This window comes from Protomyctophum parallelum, assembly GCF_964188405.1.
Source record: "Protomyctophum parallelum genome assembly, chromosome: 9".
Lineage (NCBI taxonomy): Eukaryota > Metazoa > Chordata > Actinopteri > Myctophiformes > Myctophidae > Protomyctophum > Protomyctophum parallelum.
In genome coordinates, this window is record NC_139706.1 from 20,440,034 (window position 1) to 20,460,434 (window position 20,401).

The 20,401-nt window shown below is 43.4% G+C and overlaps 2 protein-coding genes across 2 annotated transcripts; one reads left to right on the plus strand and one right to left on the minus strand.

Moving 5' to 3' along the window:
* Nucleotides 1-1,539: 1,539 nt before the first annotated feature.
* Nucleotides 1,540-14,578, minus strand: LOC310864117 (arf-GAP with coiled-coil, ANK repeat and PH domain-containing protein 2). Its single transcript, XM_083772688.1, has 22 exons — nucleotides 14,134-14,578; nucleotides 13,895-13,952; nucleotides 13,429-13,548; nucleotides 12,821-12,874; nucleotides 12,454-12,512; nucleotides 11,866-12,049; nucleotides 11,189-11,233; nucleotides 10,933-11,028; nucleotides 10,553-10,627; nucleotides 9,734-9,837; nucleotides 9,511-9,562; nucleotides 8,565-8,665; nucleotides 8,059-8,170; nucleotides 6,734-6,933; nucleotides 6,082-6,151; nucleotides 5,831-5,925; nucleotides 5,648-5,718; nucleotides 4,696-4,850; nucleotides 3,960-4,069; nucleotides 3,680-3,790; nucleotides 3,119-3,180; nucleotides 1,540-2,280 (listed from the first exon to the last, which is right to left on the minus strand). The coding sequence occupies exons 1-22, from the start codon at nucleotides 14,184-14,186 to the stop codon at nucleotides 2,108-2,110; spliced, it is 2,160 nt and encodes a 719-aa protein (XP_083628814.1). The 5' UTR covers nucleotides 14,187-14,578; the 3' UTR covers nucleotides 1,540-2,107.
* Nucleotides 14,579-16,442: 1,864 nt separating this feature from the next.
* On the plus strand, nucleotides 16,443-18,885 carry clrn1 (clarin 1; the record flags this gene model as incomplete). The annotated part of the gene is made up of 3 exons (XM_083773163.1): nucleotides 16,443-16,698; nucleotides 17,670-17,849; nucleotides 18,620-18,885. The coding sequence occupies 3 exons, from the start codon at nucleotides 16,443-16,445 to the stop codon at nucleotides 18,883-18,885; spliced, it is 702 nt and encodes a 233-aa protein (XP_083629289.1).
* Between the last annotated feature and the right edge of the window lie 1,516 nt (nucleotides 18,886-20,401).

Below are 20,401 nucleotides of genomic sequence, written 5' to 3' on the forward strand. Positions count from 1 at the left end.
CTACACTTGCCTCCCTGACAAACGAGAAAATACGACGATTGGGGGGGAACGACCTATCACAAAACATCTCACAACATCACAGAACATCTCACCACCTTTCCATGACATCTCAGAAGCACCAAAATATCTTAGAAACCTCCCAGGACATCATAGAAGCTCAGACCTCTCACTACCATTCCAAGGAAAGTCGTTAAAAGCTCCCATACATTTGTTAACCTCTCAGCACCTCCCAACCACTGGCTAACATGTTTTATTTTCCTTAATACATTATAATTACCCTCTATATAACTAAAAACACACATATTGTATTTATTTTAGAAATGGCCCATCTTTCCCTCAATAGGGACTACTTCTGTCGCAAGTTGATGTCATTTTTCCATGTGTGGTCCAGTCCAGTGCTATGATAATGTATGTATGTATGTATGGGGAGGCATGTGCTAATATAAATATAAAAAATATTGTTTTGATGCTCATATTTACTGTAGGAAGTATTAAGTTGCTTTTTTATTAGAAAATGGATTCCATAGGGCTGGACCACAAATGGACATATGACCATGTCCATTGTGACGGAGTTGTCCCCAATGAGTGAAAGACAAACTACTTCTAAAATAAAACAAACTATATATATATATATATGGTGTTTATAATTTTAATCTTTAGTTATATAGTGCAATTATAATGTATTAAGACATATAAGGCTCATTAGCCAGGGATCCTTTTAAACATCTTAGAACCTCAGACCTCTCACAACCAGCAATAATTCAGTATACAGTCCCAGGACATCTCTGAATCTATGACAACCTCCATGAACCTATTAGAACTTCCCAGAACATCTCAGAACCTATTAGATCTTCCCAGAAATTCTCACTACAGCGCAGTAGAATAGAAGTGGAACCACTGCTATAGATATATATAGACCCTTTTCACAGCAGCTATTAGACAAGGTAAGCACAGTGTAGGTAACATTACTACTAACTAGTGTCCCTGCATGAACAGCAGTGTAGGTAACATTACTACTAACTAGTGTCCCTGCATGAACAGCAGTGTAGGTAACATTACTACTAACTAGTGTCCCTGCATGAACAGCACAGTGTAGGTAACATTGCTACTAACTAGAGCTCCTGTAATGTCCTGCATTAGGGCCGATTCATACTCCTATTTTACCGCTGTAGTACCGAAATGATTTCGGCTGGTTAGACATTTTCAGTAGCACCGAAGAGCCGACTTTAGGACGGTACCCCCCCCCCCCCCCCCCCCCCCCCCACGAACCTCAAAAGACGTCACATTGTCACACCGACTTTTATTCGGCTCTAAAATGAGAGTATGAATCGTGCCTTACAGTCCACAGAAACACCTCTATTCACACAGGGAAACCTTTTGGAGTTTTATGAGGAGACAGATTAGAGGTCCTTTCTATGAAATGTGAAATATCACTACGATAGATGGATCCTACTCTACACTACTGAATACTGATGTCATGAAATTCAGTCGATTTGTTTAACTGTTGTATTTAATATGTGTGTTTGTTATCATACTTGCTATATACGGTACCTGCACACACTCATCAGTAAGAACTGGGTGACTGCAGTGACAAGATCACGTGTCGCATTGGAAGATCGGCTACTTTCGGTGTGCAGACATAAATATGGATTTAACATCATGAACGTTATATATATATATAATGTATTTGTATTTCCTTTTTCATAAAGTAGAAATGACAATAGAAAAGTGTTATGATTTCTTATACTACTACTATGAATCTTGCTGTGGGGGAGGTGGCGTGGAGTGGTCTTTGTGGATTGTCGTTGGAAAGGTGCGAGAACCACTGTGTTTAATTTCAAGGACCCCCAGATTGGTATGCATCATTCAGGCCACACGGACCCCCATATAGCATAGCATTTTGTACACTCAAATTTGTACCCTACCAATGGTTCAATTTGTACGCTCTCTGAGTTACAGACCTGTAAGGTTTCATTTCGTTCCCATCAACAATCTCAGCTGAGGAACCCCCTGGAACACCCCTCAAGGACCCCTGGGGGTCCTCGGACCCCGCTGTGAAGTGGGGACCCCACGGTTCTGGAAAGGATGTGAGAGACAACATCATCCGTTATTCACAAGACATTTCTGCAGCTGGTTGGTGGTTCTGTGTGTTCTCTCCTTCCTCCTCCTCCTCCTCCTCCTCCGCTCCTCTGCTGAACTTGCGCCTGGCCAGCTTCTCTGGGTCATGTGACGCCATATCACTGAAGTCACGGAAGATGTCCTGGAACGTCTCGTCGTCCCCTGAAAAGCACACAACGCATAGGACTTGGACCCCTTTCACAGAGTTTGTAGAAAGTATACCTTTCACTTGAATACATAATTATATTCCCTTGTACAATCTGTTATGACACACCAAATCTGACACTGGGTGACCTCTGGTTAGAGGCCTTCAGTAAGTAGACAGTTGGATATAGAGCACCTTACTATTCAATTGGATATAATGTATTATAATGTACGTAACCTAGATACCATAACCTGATGGAAATTTTTGTTTTACTTTTTTTTTACTATGTTCATTAGTACTCTCAATACTAGTTTACTAATACATTTTACTGTCTCGTACAGTTTGTCTTAGTTTGGCTTTTTTATTTCATCGACTAACACTATGATGTCGACTAATGTTTTTCACAGAAAAGAACAATAAAAACGAATGTACGGTGACTGAAACTGAGACTAAATATAGTGACAGTTGGGGGGGGGGCTTTGCGACTAGTGGAGAAGCGATCCAGCATAAGTTATGCTTGGTTACACTCTGGAAATAGCCGATCTACAAGCTCACAACGCGTCACGTCGTGCTGCGATGTGTTGTAGATCAGCTATTTTCAGAGCGCAACCAAGTGTAAAATCAGACATTACGACATCATCAAGACCCGCCAAACACATTTTAGTCTACAAAATCAACTGCAGATTTAATCTTATGATATTTAGTCGACTAAAACTAAAACTAAGACTAACACATTTCAGATGACTAAAATATGACTAAAACTAAATAGCATTTTATTCAAAAAACTATTACTAAAACTAAATCATGTGCTGTCAAAATTCACACTAATGCGTGTGTGTGTGTGCGCGCACTCACCCATGGATCCAAACATGCCCTCAGAGTCTCTCATCTCCTCGTTCATACGAGCCATACGGAGTCTGACAGAACAGTGAAATTAACGTCAACACTAAACATACAACCATAGAAAACAGTCTGAAGGCCTATCCTATTCTTCCTAAATGTGTTGCTTTCCCCTGTTTCTCGCGTGGCCAGACTGTTGCCTCTTGCATTTTTCAAATACTTCCGTCATACAGTTTGGAGCAACGGAAGCTCTGATCATGAGCAAGTGATAAAGCGGAAGTGAAGCCTACTCGCCACTTCTGTTTCGTCTTCACAATTTCATCCTAATATAAATAGAAATCATCTAAGCATATGTAGCTGGCTCCTTAGCAGAAATTGATATTGAAAAGTTCAATGTAAAAAATATATTTTTGTGAACGGAAATGCCAGCTTCCTTGCTCGGATTTCGGGAGGCGTAGTTCCAGACTCTATATACTGGAGATTGTGGAATAGTTGTCTGGCTACGCGAGACTACCTGCTTTTATGGATTTGTCTTTTGTAAATATAGTACAAATATAATACAGTTGTTATACTGACAGGGTAACGATATCTGCATGGGCGGTTTCTACGGCGATGGCCAGGGGGTCGTGACCTCTCTCATCAGCTGCGTATTGATTGGCCCCTCTCTTCAGCAGCAGACACACCTGACTGGACACAGTAGCAACAACAATATGATTCTGGACATATGAGAGAGAGAGAGAGAATGTGTGTGTGTGTGTGTGTGTGTGTGTGTGTGTGTGTGTGTGTGTGTGTGTGTGTTGTGTGACTGTGTGTGTGACTGTGTGTGTGTGTGCACTGTGCATGTGTCCAGTAGTACCCAGTGTGTCCAGCGGTGGCAGCAGTGTGCAGAGCTCCCTGTCCTCTGTGGTCTCTGTGGTTGACGTTGGCTCCGTTCAGTAGCAGGAACTCACATGCCAGCAGAGAACCCTGTTCATACACATCACACACACATGCCCATACTGTATAATATGGTATGTATTCACTAGAACCCTGTTTATACACACTTGAGTCCTTGACCATTCATGTATTCAATTCAGACAGACAGTCTTGTGCACTATTTTAAGGCACCCGTGGCTGGAATTGAACAACGTACAACATTGGGGGTGATTATTCAAGGTTAGTGAAAAACACCCCCATTCAAGGGGATTTAAAATGAAGTAATTACGCAGTCAAAACAAGAAAATGACTCCGTCACAACTGCCAGGTGCAACGAGCTCTTGTAGCGCCCGTTTTGTTGGTTCACTCACTGTGTTTTGTCATGGCTTTCCTCTAGCTCCAGTTAGCTCATAACATTAGCTGCTGTTGCCACTCGCTCCGTGCTGCGGCGAGTATGGGTTTTTGTGCCATTCAGACTCCCATTGGCGTAGGAGGCAACCAATCATGACTAGGTCGCTAGTAAGGTCGCTAGGAGGCAGCCAATCATGACTAGGCCGTGTTTAGAGTGGACTTTACGGTCATCAGTAGTGGTGCGTGCAAATGTGGGCCAGTTGCTTCGCACCTGGCCAAAAAGGTTTGAGTGTTCATATAGTATATTATAACCATGTCCTCCTCACCCCCACAGCAGCAGCGATCAGCGCGGTACGTCCCTTCTCCTCCGTCAGACTGGAGTTGACCTCTGCACCCTGGGCCAGCATGGCCGCCATGGTGACCAGGTCTCCTAGCAACGCGGCACGGTACAGGCCGCGTGTTGCTTCCTCCCTCGCCGTCGCTGTCAGAATCACACGTGTACTGTACGTCAGCCGCATTGTATTAATATCCTGCCTCCTTCCCACTTCCTTTTCGTCTTCACAGTTGCACAAATGTATCCCAATATACAGTAAATAGAAATCATCTAAGCATAATATAGCTTGCTGCTTAGCAGAAATGGAAAAATAAAAATAACCATATTTTCGTGAATGGAAATGGCAGCTTCCTTACTCGGATTTCGGAAGGTGTAGTTCCAGACTCTATATAGCATTCGGAGATTGCGAGACTAATCCTCAAGTAACAGTTTTTGTATTGACCTGTACTTTTGTTTGAAACGTACACATTCTGCATAGTGTGAATTCTTTTTTTCAATCAATTAAGCAGTCAGTCCATTCATCCTCCTATTGTGTGTACAGTGTTGGCTAGTGAGAAGCTCCTAGCAAGACATATACAGTGTGTACTTCAGCCCGCAACAGTCCACAAAAACAGCATCTGAAAGGTTGATGGGATGCATTTTCTTTACACATGAGTGCACTGACCACTTTTCCATTGCCTCTTATGAGCAGTGGGGTTCATGTGGTGCCGGCCCGTGCGCACATACTAGCAGACCTACAAGCTTGAGTGCCGCGCTACGAGCTTGTAGATCTGATATTATTATCTGTGGGAAGTCGTTTGATAAGGGGTCTATATGTACATCAGGGGTATTCAACTGGCCACGGGGCGCCCCTTTGTGGCCACTTGAAGACTCTTTTTTTATAGGGCTAATGAAAGTTACAGGTATGGTGTGTGCGATATGTGAAGTGTGAGATTACTACTTACCACTAGAGGAGCGGTTTTGAACAAACCTCTTCTCCATATATTTCTCTTTGATCCATGTCTCTTTATCTGACCTAAATGAGAAAAAACAACATTACAAACATGAAAATCTCTTTTCTTTTCTTTTTTGGTCGTCATATACATACAATTTCCAAATGTATAGAGACTGATGGATAATAGTTTGACCTGGTGCTGTCTGCTCTGGGCTTGGCTCCGCCTTCCTCTGAACACCTGGCCTCATAGATGCTGTTGATCACATCATTTCCTAGAACGCACAGCAGCTGAGCAGAGGAGGCAACAACATCATCAGTAAGTCAAATGAGTTGCAACAAACCCATCATATTCGAGGAACTTTGAGACATTTCTCTCACAGTAAAGTAGCAGGACCGTAGAGAGAGGCGAATGTACTGTTACTGTAGTACGTGTATGTACGTTACCTTCAGCTGTTCAGTATCCCATGAGTCCAGAGTGAGAGAACGAACTTTGGAAACGTGAACCCCAAGACTCCTACAACACAGAATAAGAATCATCTGTATTGTCATTTGTCACATACGAAGTAAAAAGGTGGGTGAAATTAGTTTTTGTGCATAGTTCCCATCCTGTTATTCTTTCCAAGAAAACAAAGAAAGGGAAGAGGAGGGGGTGGGGGGGGATAGGAGATCAAGGCAAGAAATAAAAATGTGAAGCTCGTTCCACACACACACACACACACACACACACACACACAGATGCTCCCGACGGTGGAGATAAGAAAATAAACGCTAAAGAATAATATAAAGAAGAAAAAAAAACGACATGATGTTGTGCAGCTCACACGAGCGCTGCTGGCTCCCTCCATTAGCGCACCACATGACAAATAACAAGACAGTCAGACAGGTATACCTGTGTACTCCAGAACAGTGTATACACATGGTGATTACTAGACAGACAGACAGACAGACAGACAGGTACCTGTGTACTCCAGAACAGTGTATACACATGGTGATTACTAGACAGACAGACAGACAGACAGACAGGTACCTGTGTACTCCAGAACAGTGTATACACATGGTGATTACTAGACAGACAGACAGACAGACAGACAGGTACCTGTGTACTCCAGAACAGTGTATACACATGGTGATTCCCAGGTTGATGGAGGCCCAGCGAGGCTCCGCCTCCCCACAGTCACAGCAGCGCTGGTTGCCACGCCCCCCGAGAGCCATGCCCACGGCCGCCGCGCCCCGCTGAGGAGGGGAGGGGCTGTGCTGGGAGTCACAGCTACTTGATGACTGGGGGGAGCCTTTGGGCTGCGCATGCACACACACACACACAGACAGACGGTAGAACAGGAAAAAAATCACTGTGTCAGATGAAAAAGATGTCCAAAACCGTTACTTTTCAGGAAATAGAGCCTTTGTGAAATGATTTTTCATTCATAATCATATTTGATACAGCCCGTTTCTGGAGAAAATGTAATTCATTCTGCTGCAAAAGTCTTAAAACTACACTTGCGAGTCTGAAGTCAATGTCGCTGCTAAAATATGTCATGCTCCGTCAAGACAACAAGCGATGGGCTGTTGTGTGCTACGGGCAGCAGCCCGGAAATGTAGTCTTTGGGTTGTCTGACTCGTTTCTATAGCGTTTATTGTGTTACTCTTTGGGTATATTTGTACATTTACACCTTCAGTCAATGTTTCATATCCATACGAGTAAAATCACTGGGGTGATTTGTTTATTTTTCTAACACAGTTCTTATATAAGGCGATCAAAGATACCCCTGTGGGGTATTTCAACACAAGCAATAACCCCACGAACCAGTGTGTGTCACAGGTGAAAACCTTTCAAAAGGTTTTACGAATCATTCAAAATGAATGAACCATACGACAAAGTATAAATTAAGGCATGGATTTATTTTTAAAATATTTTAAAAAGGTTTTTGCTAGACAGCAACAATGTGATAGATTTATGATAGTATACCGTATTTTTACTTTACTGGAGTATTTCTCATTTCCAATACTTTTACTTCTACCCCACCACATCTCAGAGGCAAATATTGTACTTTTAATCAACTACATGTATTTGAAAACTTTAGTTACTATAATTACTTAATAGATTTTGATAATTTTCCCAAAACATACATGAACCAGTTCAGCCCTACAGTATTCACCCATTTGAAAATAGCCGATCTACAAGCTGACAATGCGTCGCGATGCGACGCATTTTGAGCTTGTAGATCGAAAACTTGTTACATGGGACATTCTGCATAATGAGTAATTTCTATTTTTGCACTTATGGTACATTTTGATGCCAATACCCAATACCTTTCTACTTTTACTCGAGTACATTTTACTTGTAACAGAGTATTTCTATATTTTTCCACCACTGACGATTTGACGGGATAATGTATGATACATGCTATATCTATACAGTACCTGTGCTGGGGGCGTGTCTGTGGTCTTCCTGTACGCCAGATCTATGCTGCCCTGCATCGTGCTGACCCAGCACTGTCTCAACTCCTCTGAATCTGCCTGCAAAACACAACCCCTGCACACACACGCACGAAAATCAAAGACTTTATTTATATAGGGACATGCACCGTGGAGTTCGGCTGAAAATGATCATCAAAATCCAACATGTATGTATTCATAATTTGCTGGGCTTCGGCAGGTCAATAAGAACGTCATAATGCAATTGCAGAGAAAACGAATAGACAGCTCCTTGACTACATTTGTCTGGGCAGTGCTTGTACCTCTGAGTATTTTCCGACTATAGCTGACCATCACGGCATAGACACGTTCAGAACACTGAGCAGAGCCGCGCCGCAGCAAGTATCAAATTAATTAGTCCTCATCTTTGTTCAATTCGACAAGACCTGCAGGAGCTGAAGCTGTAAACATGGTCTGGAGTATTATGCTGTGCAGTACGACGAAAGTCTTACTTCTGTACAGACAGCAGCTCGAAGCAGAATCTGCGGTCGATGGAGTCCTGAGGTTTGACGGCACACAGCCTGAGGTCCTCAAACAACACCATGCTGTCCTCCTAAAACATGCAGCACAACACATTTAAATCACTTTAAAACAGTCTTGACCCGTTGCAGGTCGCTGCAGTTTGGGGATTCTGTTGCAAATGAAGTGGTTGCATGTCGCAACTGGCATTTACACCTGAGGACACATCTGTGTCGCTTTAGCTTTTAACCACTTTAACCATTATTTTAAACTTTAGCTGTTGAAAAATAGCAGATCTACATGCGCTATGAGCTTGTAGATACAGAATACAGATAATGTTTGGGGTCCTTGACATGAAATAGTTTGAGCACCACTGATTATAGAAACATAGGTTTTTCAGAAAACTGTTGTGATTTAGAAGACATTTTGTAGAATTTGGTCTCAGGTGATGTCTTAATGGGTTAAAACAGTCTTAACCTGTTGAAGGTCAGGGCAGTTTGGGGATTCTGTTGCAAGTGAAGTGATGGGGTATGACTGTAGTAGGCTGATTTTGTCATCCGTTTTCAGGTTCAGGTAAAAAAAAAAAAACTACAACAGATTGAAAACATGACAGGCTAGTAAGCAACACAGCTGCAGCTAATCAAATGAATAGTGGGTGTCGTACTGTAGGTGTGCCAATGTGCAAGCATAGTTATAGACAGCACTGACACCTAAATCTAAACACCCAATTTATGAATTTGATTTGATGCAGCTGTGTTGCTTACAGCACAGTGTACCGGAAGGTCAGTCTTATGCAACCAGCCATGTTTTAACCTTTTACCCTGCTGTAGCACTGAATCTGAACTGGAAAACAAACTACAAAATCAGCCTAGGGTTTCACCCCCCCCCCCCCCCCCCCTTTCATCCCCCTTTTAAGTGTAAGTGTAATATTAATAGTACCTTGTGTGACTTCCTATACATTAGTTGGTTGTCTCTGATGGAAAACCAGCATCTGTAGAGAAATATAGTTTCACATATTACATCAACCTGTGAGCTCCCCCTTCGCTGTAGCTGCACAACAGCTGCAGACCAGGTTAAATTTAGCACAGGCTGTCAAAAAGCCTGCTGATTATATCGACACACAGACAGACATATAGATAAACAGACAGACAGGTGTCTCTACCTCTTCCAGGTTTTAGTTTTCCGTCTAGAGCGTTTGAACAGATAACCCTGGATGGTGTCATCAGACCCAGGGCATGGACCAACCACAGGCTCACCTGATGCATCCTGAAAAACACACACACACACACACACACACACACACACACACACACACACACACACACACACACACACACACACACACACACACACACACACACACACACACACACACACACACACACACACACACACACACACACACACACACACACACACACACACACACACACACACACACACACACACACACACACACACACACACTTTGGTGGTGTTCAGGGCTTTATGGTGGTCCCTGGCATAGAGCACCGAAGTCTGACGTCACTTTCAGTAGAGGGCGTCAGTCCCCAGGTTCATGTATTTGTTTAGTTGCATTGAAATCCCCATTGAGGCGATTTGAGATCGCCTCATATAACAACTGTGTTTGAAAAATAAACATGTCACCCCGGCCGCTTCACTCATATGGATATGAAGAATCAACTGACTGAGAGAAAACGCTAATGTTACTGCTGCTGAATTAGTTAGATTTTCGCTAGAAGCAGACTGTATCATATATGAGTGACTGACTGTTGCAAACGATACAGAGACACCTCCCCGACAATAACGCTGAGACAGCTTGTTTATTTTTGGACCACAACGCTTATAATAGACGATATTAAGATCACCCCATGTTATTCTCCATAGAGAAACTACTTCCGCGAACCAGGGGAATCGTCGGGATGAGCGAGTTACGTCAGGACTTCGGTGCTCTATATCTCTTCAAATGTGTTGTACTTACTCTCTGTTGTACCAGCAGATGTTCGTTCTCCAACTCTTTTCTCTTAGCTGCACACTCCACTGACAGCCGAGCCAACTGCCACACAACATTAACACTTAATATTAATAACACACACGCAATACAGTAGAACAAAACATCTAATACAGTAAATACATACACACACACACACACACACACACACACACACACACACACACACACACACACACACACACACACACAGTCACACACACGCACGCCTATGGCTTTTTCTGTGGATTTTATCCATTTTGGCGGTTTTAAATTGTTGCACTCTATACTTCAAGGTCAATACAATTATGTTGAACACAACAAAACACACTAGAAAACAATGTCTGCGTGTCCAGTGTTGCCATGGTTACCTGTGACGCCATGGTTTTCATGTTAGGTTGCATATCTCTGAGGAGATCGAATCCCTGATGGAAGAATGTGTACTGGGCATGGAAGTACGAAAACACCTAAGAAACAACACAAGCATTAGATACACAGTTACACACACACTATACTGGGCATGGAACTACGAAAACACCTAAGAAACAACAACATAAATGCAACCCTTATAATACACTCACTGTACATTTATAAAATAGTAACATTATAACAACAAATGCAGCTCACAGAGTTTAAGACGTCAACTTTCTGCTGTGTCTTGAAGTTATTCAGCTGAGGGAGTCAGAGGAAAGACGTATTATGATTATCTATGCGCACATACAGTATGACATCACATACAGTATGACATAAAGTATGTCAAAACCCTAGAATAGAACGGAGCAGAATACACTCCGTCTGTACATGACTGTAGTGTAGTCCAAGGGTTCTCAACCTGAGGGTCGCTACCCCTCTGGGGGTCCCGGAATTATTAAAAAAACAAAACCAAAAGGGGGGTTTACATGGCGAAAGCATTTTCGGGGGTCCCCAGCCAAAAACATTGACAACCCCTGATGTAGTCCCAGAGGTGTCCAGATGGTGGCATCTCAGGCTGTTTCCTGTTCCGGTTCAGTTTCTGAACCCAAAAGTTCACGTTCACCTGATTGTCTCGGCAGCAGCTTTAAACGAGAAACACATAACGGTATGGCACCTTCACATGTTCTGTTAAAATCTGCGGCTGAGACAATCAAATGAAGCTAAAGGAAAATGAGCCAGGTGGGCAGGTATGCCACCTGCCCACCTTGTGAAAACCTGCGACTACAGTTATATACAGACCATATTGTCTCTGTCGGGTGGAAACCGACATGTCCAAAACTTCAAATACAAACGTAGCAAAAGTAGCAGAACAGAACAGAATAGAACAGAACCTGCAGACAGTAGTCCAGTCCAAAGTGTTGGTAACATTTGCGTGTCGCTAGCAGCAGGTGACTGGCTCGCTCCGCCTCGGGCACTTTGTGACGAGGAGCCTGAGCGTTCTTCACTGCCGCGGACTCCAGATCGGCTCCGATGCGAACAAACTCTCTACGGGTCTCCGACAGCTGCGGCAGGAACCTGACACGTGAACAACAAACCTTAGCAGCATCGATCACCGTCACCTATAGTATCTGGCTATCAATGAAGTAAAAAACAAAAGGATCTTTCTCTGAGACAGTGGGGACCGGCCAGGGAACCCCCAGCCAGCATCCTTGGGTGGGGGGGTTCCAGAGGGTTAAAGCGTCAAAATCTGTTTAACGACTTTGACCCCTATGTAGACTATTTGAAAATAGCAGATCTACAAGCTTTTTTTTCTTTTTTTTTAAACTTATGGAATATTTCTGAAATATTTTAACAACCCAAATCCTGTCGTCTGATACAAAACATTTGCAGATGGGGTCCACGGCCAATTTATTGGTTTGGGAGTCCTGGAGAACCACTGAGCTAAGATATAGTCTTTCAGTGCATGCGTTCGTACTTACTGAGAGAACAGGTTGGTGAGCTGGTGTTTGATGGCTCGCTGTGCTTGATCAAACAGCATCTGGAACAGAAACAACACAAAGCACTGGAAAATTAATACCACTATTAATAGAATTCCCCTTTCTTTTATACAAAATGACTACTGTATCCTTTTTAATCAGGGCTAGTATGGTAAACTGTAATGGTTTAATATGACTAATAATATCCATATTATAGATACTGCTACTATAGTCACATAAATGTTGATTTACTGCTTCAAATCATAATGAATTAGTCATATTATTTCGAGTACTAGTAATTCTAATCACAACTAATGCAAATAGTAATAAATAATTATGATCATTATTAATATTTTAAGGGTAAACTCACAGTGTGGAAGTTGACCATCTCCTGAAGAGCCTGACTGAACTGGTTCAAACATGTCTGAAAACACACACACTTTATAGTCAACAATACTGTCTCACTGTCCGACTGTCTCTCTGTCTCACTGACCCGCTTCCGGGGACAGTGGCAGGTGGGGAGTTTGACTGGGGCGGCACACCTGTCAAATGGTAATGCAGGTGTCGGGCGGGCTCAGGGAGGACAGAAACTTCCCGTGGAGCAGAAGGGCAAAAGCCCGCTAAATGTCAGTAGTACAGACCGTGAAAGCGCAGCCTCACGATCCTTCTGTCTTTTTGGGTTTTTATGCGGTATGTGTCAGAAACGTTACCACAGGGATTTGGCAAATAGGAACATTATTCTGGTTAGGATTATTAGGCAAAAGGTTAGGATGAGAAATAAACCTGGTTTATACTTAATCGTGCACTGGTGTTGTGCACCACAAACAGCAGATTCACTCACTGTCCTCCCAGGTGAGACAGACAACCCAGTGTGTTATATTGTAACACCAGTCGTGTGACAGACGTTATTCCATCATAATATATAGATATTAAGATGCTATTCAACAGCTGTACTGTGTCGCTCAGTTGAAACCTTACCATTATGACACTGTCTTTCCTGTGATTGGTGGAGAGCTCTGCCAGGCTGGCCAGGAACAGCTCATTGGCTGTGTTGTACGCTTGCCCCGCCTCCACCATTTTACCACAATGTGACATCACCTGGGAAAGCCATGCCATGAGAGACACACATTTTTTAAACGTACACAGTCGACAAAAACACACACTAAACGGTAAACACACACCTCCTCAACCACACACACACTGTAACACACAGCTCAGTAGTAGTCGTGGCAGTGCAGTACAGTAATTATAGCTGAATCCAGGGTGGAACACATACGACATACTGTATATTTAACCATGTATTACAACAAGTGGAATACAGTTCTACTTGGCAGTGACGGCTCTGCTAGACTGGGAGACCTCTGTTACTGAACAATAAACTTATAATACTGGTATATCTGTATCACTTATCCAACCTTTATAGTAAAAAGCAAGCTGTACATACCTTTTCCACCTGGCCTTCTAATTGAGTGACATCAGTTTCACACTGCTCCAGACTCAACCTGAACCACAGTCACACACAGTTATGGAGCGTCAAAAATCCAATGTCAAAGCACCACCCCCTTGAGCAAGGCTTTTATCAACGCGTGTGTGTGTGTGTGTGTGTGTGTGTGTGTGTGTGTGTGTGTGTGTGTGTGTGTGTGTGTGTCTGTGTCTGTGTCTGTGTGAAAGAGAGAGACTCACCTGAACGCAGGAGAGTCTTTGACACACTCTTCAAAGTCCAGCAGGGTCTCCATCGTGTAAAAGTATGTTTTCAAACTGTCTTCAGTGACAGATAATAACGATGATCAATATGACTGATTGAAATCTCCACACATCTTCCTCCGACTGCAGCCAAAACGACGCTTTCCAATGAATATTTACAATGCAGAACTTCAGTGGAAAGATCGTATCATAACGGGAAACCAGATGAATTGTCTTTTTTCCCCAAACAAACGTGCTGTATGTATAATTTACAAATGCAAAGTTTAACGCGGAGTTGCATGCAAGTCTATGTATCACTCAAGTCCAACACAGGACAGTTTACAAACAAACATCACAAAGTACAGTATTGTACATTACATTATTATATTTACATGTACTACTGGGGTTAACAGCTGTTCATAGCCTATATGCTTCGCTGCTGCTCGCTAAATGAATGCCTGTTCCTGTAAACATCCGGTAACCGGGTTCATATCCTTCATCTATCTAGTCTCGCGTCTATGGTCTCGCGTAGCCAGACAACTATTCCGTCAAGTCGATTTCAAAAGATAAATAGGACTTCCGCGTGTGGAGTCTGTGGACTACAAAATAAACTATTATACGTCCATTCATTGCAGTCTGTTCCGTTAGTTTTGTGTTTCATTATTATTGTATATGGTCAACAAGTAATAGTCTTAAAGGACCACTTCACCACTTTTCAACCTATCTTCATATAATAATCATGATAAAATGGCATAATGTTTTCTACTCTGCGTCTCATAGGGCTGTGGCAGTTCACAAACGCGTCCACCACTGTGACATCATCGATGGGGAATCCAAGCTAATAGAAACTGCAGGCTTTCTAGTCCTGAAAAGTTGCAATGCGAAAAAGGAAGCCATCGTTCTCAAGATAATTCAAATCTAAACATTTTTGCAAAAAATAATCGTGTTTAAAAATAATCTGCCTAACGATATGTCACTGCATGGTGGACGGGTTTCTGAACTGACCACCGTGGGCCTCAGGTTAAATGCCAAGAAAAATCACCTATCCTATCTCACCGGATCATCCACCTCTGACAACAACAGGAGGAATCACCGGATCATCCACCTCTGACAACAACAGGAGGAACTGTGCAGAAGGTGCAAGGACTGTATACCTGGGCTCATGGGTCAACTCAACCGAGCAGGATCTGAAAGTGAGAAAGGCACTTGCATGGAGGGCCCTGAATGGCATGACCAGTGTATATGGAACTCTAGCTCTGGTCCATATAGGGTAGAATCATAGAAGCAGTAAGGAGCTAATGGAACTCCAATCTCCCCCGACAAATCAAACTCAGCTTCTTCTATGCAACGGTGGAATCTGTTCTTCTATATGGCAGCGAATGCTAGTGAAGCACTGAAGCCAACCCTGCAGAAGTCTCTAGATGGGTGCTACACCAGAATGCTGCGTGCAGTACTTAACATCAGCAAGAGCGTAGGCCTACATGTTACAACAATACCCTGTAGGCTATGAGGGTATACCAATGGTCTGAAGTAGTGAAGATCCAAACCACAAGCTACTGGGAAATGTAGTTAAGCTAACTAACATGCCCAACATAACTGTCCCCAACCAGGCACTGTCCATTGCTTTGGTGCTGAAACTACAACTCACACTTACGCACGCACGTATGCACACACGCACTTATGCATGCACACACACACACACACACACACACACACACACACACACACACACACACACACACACACACACTGCAATATCACGCATGACTGCCTCATCATCATCAATCATATTAATGGAGGACAATAAGGTTTTTGAAAGACAGAGAGGCTCTGTCTCTCTCTCTCTTTCTCTCTCTCTCCCTCACTCTCTTTCTCTCTCTCTCTCGCTCTCTCTCACCCTCCCCGTCACACTGTCTCTCTCTCTCTCTCTCTCTCTCTCTCTCTCTCTCCTTCTCCCCTTCATTCCCTCTCCTCCTCTTTTCCAACAAGACTCCCTGAAATTTAAAACTCATAGTTACCAGGGATACAACAAACACACACACACACACACACACACACACACACACACACACACACACACACTAGTAGCAAGGCAGGTGCAACTTGATATGCCACCTCCACCTTGGAGCCACTGCTACACTTTTCTAAATGTTTTCCTCAATAGGACGGTGATGGTGATGTTTTGAACTGAAGATGGAGGTTTATAGGATCAATACAGTCACCAGGACGTCTTCAATTAAGGACCCATGTCTCACCATCATTATTGGAATAAATGGATATTGATACTGTCTAAGGACTATTAGCCCATCATGGCTGCCAACCGGCAGAAGAGAGTCATGTTTTCCTTGGGCGGCGTGTTGAGCTTCGGCTCCGTTCTGACCGTGGCCGTAGCCGTGGGCCTTCCCTTCTGGGTCCAGGCGACCGTGCTGTGTCGAACCGGGGCAGAGCTGGTCAATGCCACGGGACATGAGCTGGACAAGTTCTTGGGGAAAGTGAGTTACGGGCTGTTCCACGGCGAGAGAGTCAAACAGTGTGGACTGGGTGGAAGACCATTGAGATTCTCATGTGAGTATGGTTTGTTGACGACGTCGTGGAGACCTAAAACATTTATGGGTCAACCACTTTAACCACCATACTCCATTGTCCAGAATCCCCATGGCTCTATACTTGACCCCCTCCTGTTTTCCCTTAAATATCTTCCGTAAAAATAATACATCTGCTAATACTGCTATATATCTGTGTTTAGGCTACCCCAGAATAGGGATGATAGCGTTCATGTTTATGTGATCAACAGCATGCAGTACAAGATAAAGTTTCTGCAGATTAACAGTCAACCACGTAATGCACTGTATGTCTGTCTGCTTCCTGTCACCTATACTGATCTAGGATCTGATCCTGGCACTCCTTGCTATTGGTTGATTGTAATGTCACTGATCATATTAAACTCAGAGGTCTGCAGTAGTACTGTATTAATCATGGCTAGAGTGTGTCATTGCATCCAATACAATCACATTCCTCTGAATGCACGAGTGGTTTGGAACATTGAGTGTTTTGGAACAAATTGCTGCTGGTGCGGCTTTAGACAGACAGTTAAACAAGTCTGTTGGCAAAGTGACTGCCACTGATTATCAGTTGTTCTAACTTGTTCAGAACCCTGAGCTGTCCATATTTGTTATAACATTTACAGTCAAACAGTATTGTTATAATGTAAGGAAATATGTTTCAGTTTTTACCTGAATGTGACAAAGACTAAATAAATTCAGAATAGAACAGAACAGAACAGAACAGAACATGGCAGGCCAGGAAAGATTCTTTATTGCTGTGTTAATGAGCTGTAGTGCTCATTAGGGGATGTTTCGGTTTGGCGGCTTTCACTGAAGAGACACAGAACAGGTCTGTTCTCGCCCTAACACACGCATGTACACACACAGAGAGAGATATTAACTCCCCCCCCCTCTCTCTGTACATCCCCCATCCATTGACCTTTACTAATCATCTCTCTCTCTCTCTTTCTCTCTCTCTCTCTCTCTCTCTAGTCTTCCCAGACCTGGCCAATGCAATCCCAGTAGGCCTCCATGTCACCGTTGTGATATTCTGCTGTGTCCTGATCGTCTTCTCGTCAGTGGCGACGGGCTTCTTCTTCTACAACGGTCTGGGCAGTCCGTACGAGACGCTCCACGGCCCCATGGGACTGTACCTGTGGAGCTTCAACTGCTGTGAGCAACACATTCAACTGTTTAAAAAAACCATCTGTTTATTAGGATGTTTTACAAGGCATTTCAACAAATAGAGTCAAAAGAGTGAATGAGACAAAAGAACATATGGCTGATGACTATACCACAATAAAAAATATATGAAAAAAATAAATTACACTAGGGGGGGCATCATAACAACATTGAATTCACTCACTTCAGTCCATTAAGCATGACAATAATGGATGACCAGATCTTCTGAAATAGAGGTTTCCTTTTTGACAAGGTGAATCAAATTATTTCTAGATGCAACACTCCTCCCACCTGTGGTAATTATTTATACCACACAAGCTCTTGTCATTAATACTTTTCATTGGTTCAATATTTATAAAACCCCACAGAAAGACTTAAAGCTGCACTATGTACTGTAGCTTTCTTCTACCCTGGATTTTAACCTGGTTTCCTGTGCAAGTGCTGACATTCTTTACCATTGAGCTACTAGTAGAACCGGCCTGCTTGGTCAGGGTCATTTTATAGGTGAGACATGACCTTTGACACCATCTAAGTAATGGTGTCAAAGGTAAGTAATTATATTGTATTAACATAAAGATTGAATTTTTATTTTATTTATTAAATCAGTTATAGTGGTGCTTTAAACCACTTTCAGCGACAATGTTTTACCCCGGAGATACAGAGTTTCTGCCCACAGCCATGATACTACTACTACTACTGCTGCAATTGAGTGTTTCTGTTTCTGTTTGTGTGCGTGCGTGCGCATACATGTGGTGGTGCAGGTGCATGCAGCTTCTTGGTGATGGTCCTGTTTGGTTCGGAGGTGAAGCTCCATCGCCTGTCAGAGCGCATCGCTAACTTCAACGACGTCACCTTCGTCTACCAGACGCACAGCGAGCGCTACGACCGCTGCTTCTGGCTCCTCTTCCTCGTCTTCGTCGTCCACACCGTCAACATCCTGCTCGTGCGGCTGGCTGGGTTTCACTTCCCCTTCAGTGAAGACAAGGAGTCTGACCTCAACACTGGAGCTGCGGATCTCATGTACTGAACTCATTATCTGCTGAATGCATGACCCTGAACTCACGATCTGTGGAACTCAGGAACTGCTCAAGTCATGACTTGCTGAACTCATGAACTACTGAATTCATGATTCTATTCTACGTTGAAGTCATGACCAGCTATATTCACAGAACTCTAGTTAAGAAATCAGCTGAGTACACGTTTGATGTACTGATTTCTGCTGACTCACATGAGGGGAGAACTGGGTGAGATCTTATCTCATTATTGTTTGGCAACTGAGCACTTCTGCCTCAATGAAGGGGAAAGAAAAGCATTCAAACTAATAGCATCATGACATGATACCAACTGGCACCAAGAATCCAAGATGTTAAATGTATTTATCCAGACAAGGTCGAGCCCACAATGGTATTATCTTTCTTCATACAATTACACTCATTTACATGGACAACCACAGTCTACCATACTGTTGGTTCCTGGCAGCTGACCAGTACTGTCACGGTATGAGACAGGTGTTGGACCGAAATGCAGAACCACACAGGAAGGCAGGCAGATTAAGTTTAAATGACGATTTATTTACCAATACCAACACAGGACATACATGGGCTGGACACACCATAACATAAACTATACTCAAGCGGGGAACACAAGGAACTGAGGGTATAAGTAGACACAGGGAAAACAATACACAGGTGAACAGAACTAACAAATCAACACTGGGATAGGCTGGGAGACTAACAGGACACAGGTGGAGAAAACTAGATAACACAGGGAGGTGAGACAACACAGGAAACAGTAACTTTAACTAGGGAAAACAGGAAACACTAAGACATCACTACAAAATACAAGTATACAACAGACAAATCATGACAAGTACAACTACAGTCTACTACTGTTGGTCACTGGGAGCTGGCCAGTACAACCACAGTCTACTACTAGTCTGTTGGTCACTGGGAGCTGGCCAGTACAACCACAGTCTACTACTAGTCTGTTGGTCACTGGGAGCTGGCCAGTACAACCACAGTCTACTACTGTTGGTCACTGGGAGCTGGCCAGTACAACCACAGTCTACTACTGTTGGTCACACTGGGAGCTGGCCAGTACAACCACAGGCTTCTACTGTTGGCCAGTGGGAGATGACCATATACACCCTCCAATACCACACACATCGACCCAGAGGTTCGTCTAAGTCTACGTGTCTTCCTGTTGAAAGGATCCAGGCTTATGGGACAGTTGAGCCTCCCATCACATGCTCACTTAAGTGCTCGTTAAGCCTTGTTAAGTCTCTCTTCTTCCGTTTGGGTGAAAAGACAGCGTCTAGCGTTCCCTCACATGGACAACAGACAGACAACAGACATGCAAGCACTCCTTAAGAATGCGCAGGAGAGCCAGGCACCCATGCGGGGTTCGGGTGACGTGTTTGTGTTTCCGTTTGATTGTGTCTTGTTCAACAGGGAGGTCCCATTAAAGGCCAGGATTTCACCTGGCTGTTGACAGGCACAGACTCTGTCATCCCATTAAGACCTGAGGCTGATTCTAAAAATGTC

Coding starts and splice junctions, on each gene's coding strand:
- LOC310864117 (XM_083772688.1), bottom strand. CDS start 14,186: ATGGAGACCCTGCTGGACTTTGAAGAGTGTGTCAAAGACTCTCCTGCG. Junction 9,838..10,552: donor ATCTGCTGGTACAACAGAGA/GTAAGTACAACA, acceptor TGTGTTTTTCAG/GATGCATCAGGTGAGCCTGT. Junction 6,152..6,733: donor CACTGTTCTGGAGTACACAG/GTACCTGTCTGT, acceptor TCTGTGTTGTAG/GAGTCTTGGGGTTCACGTTT.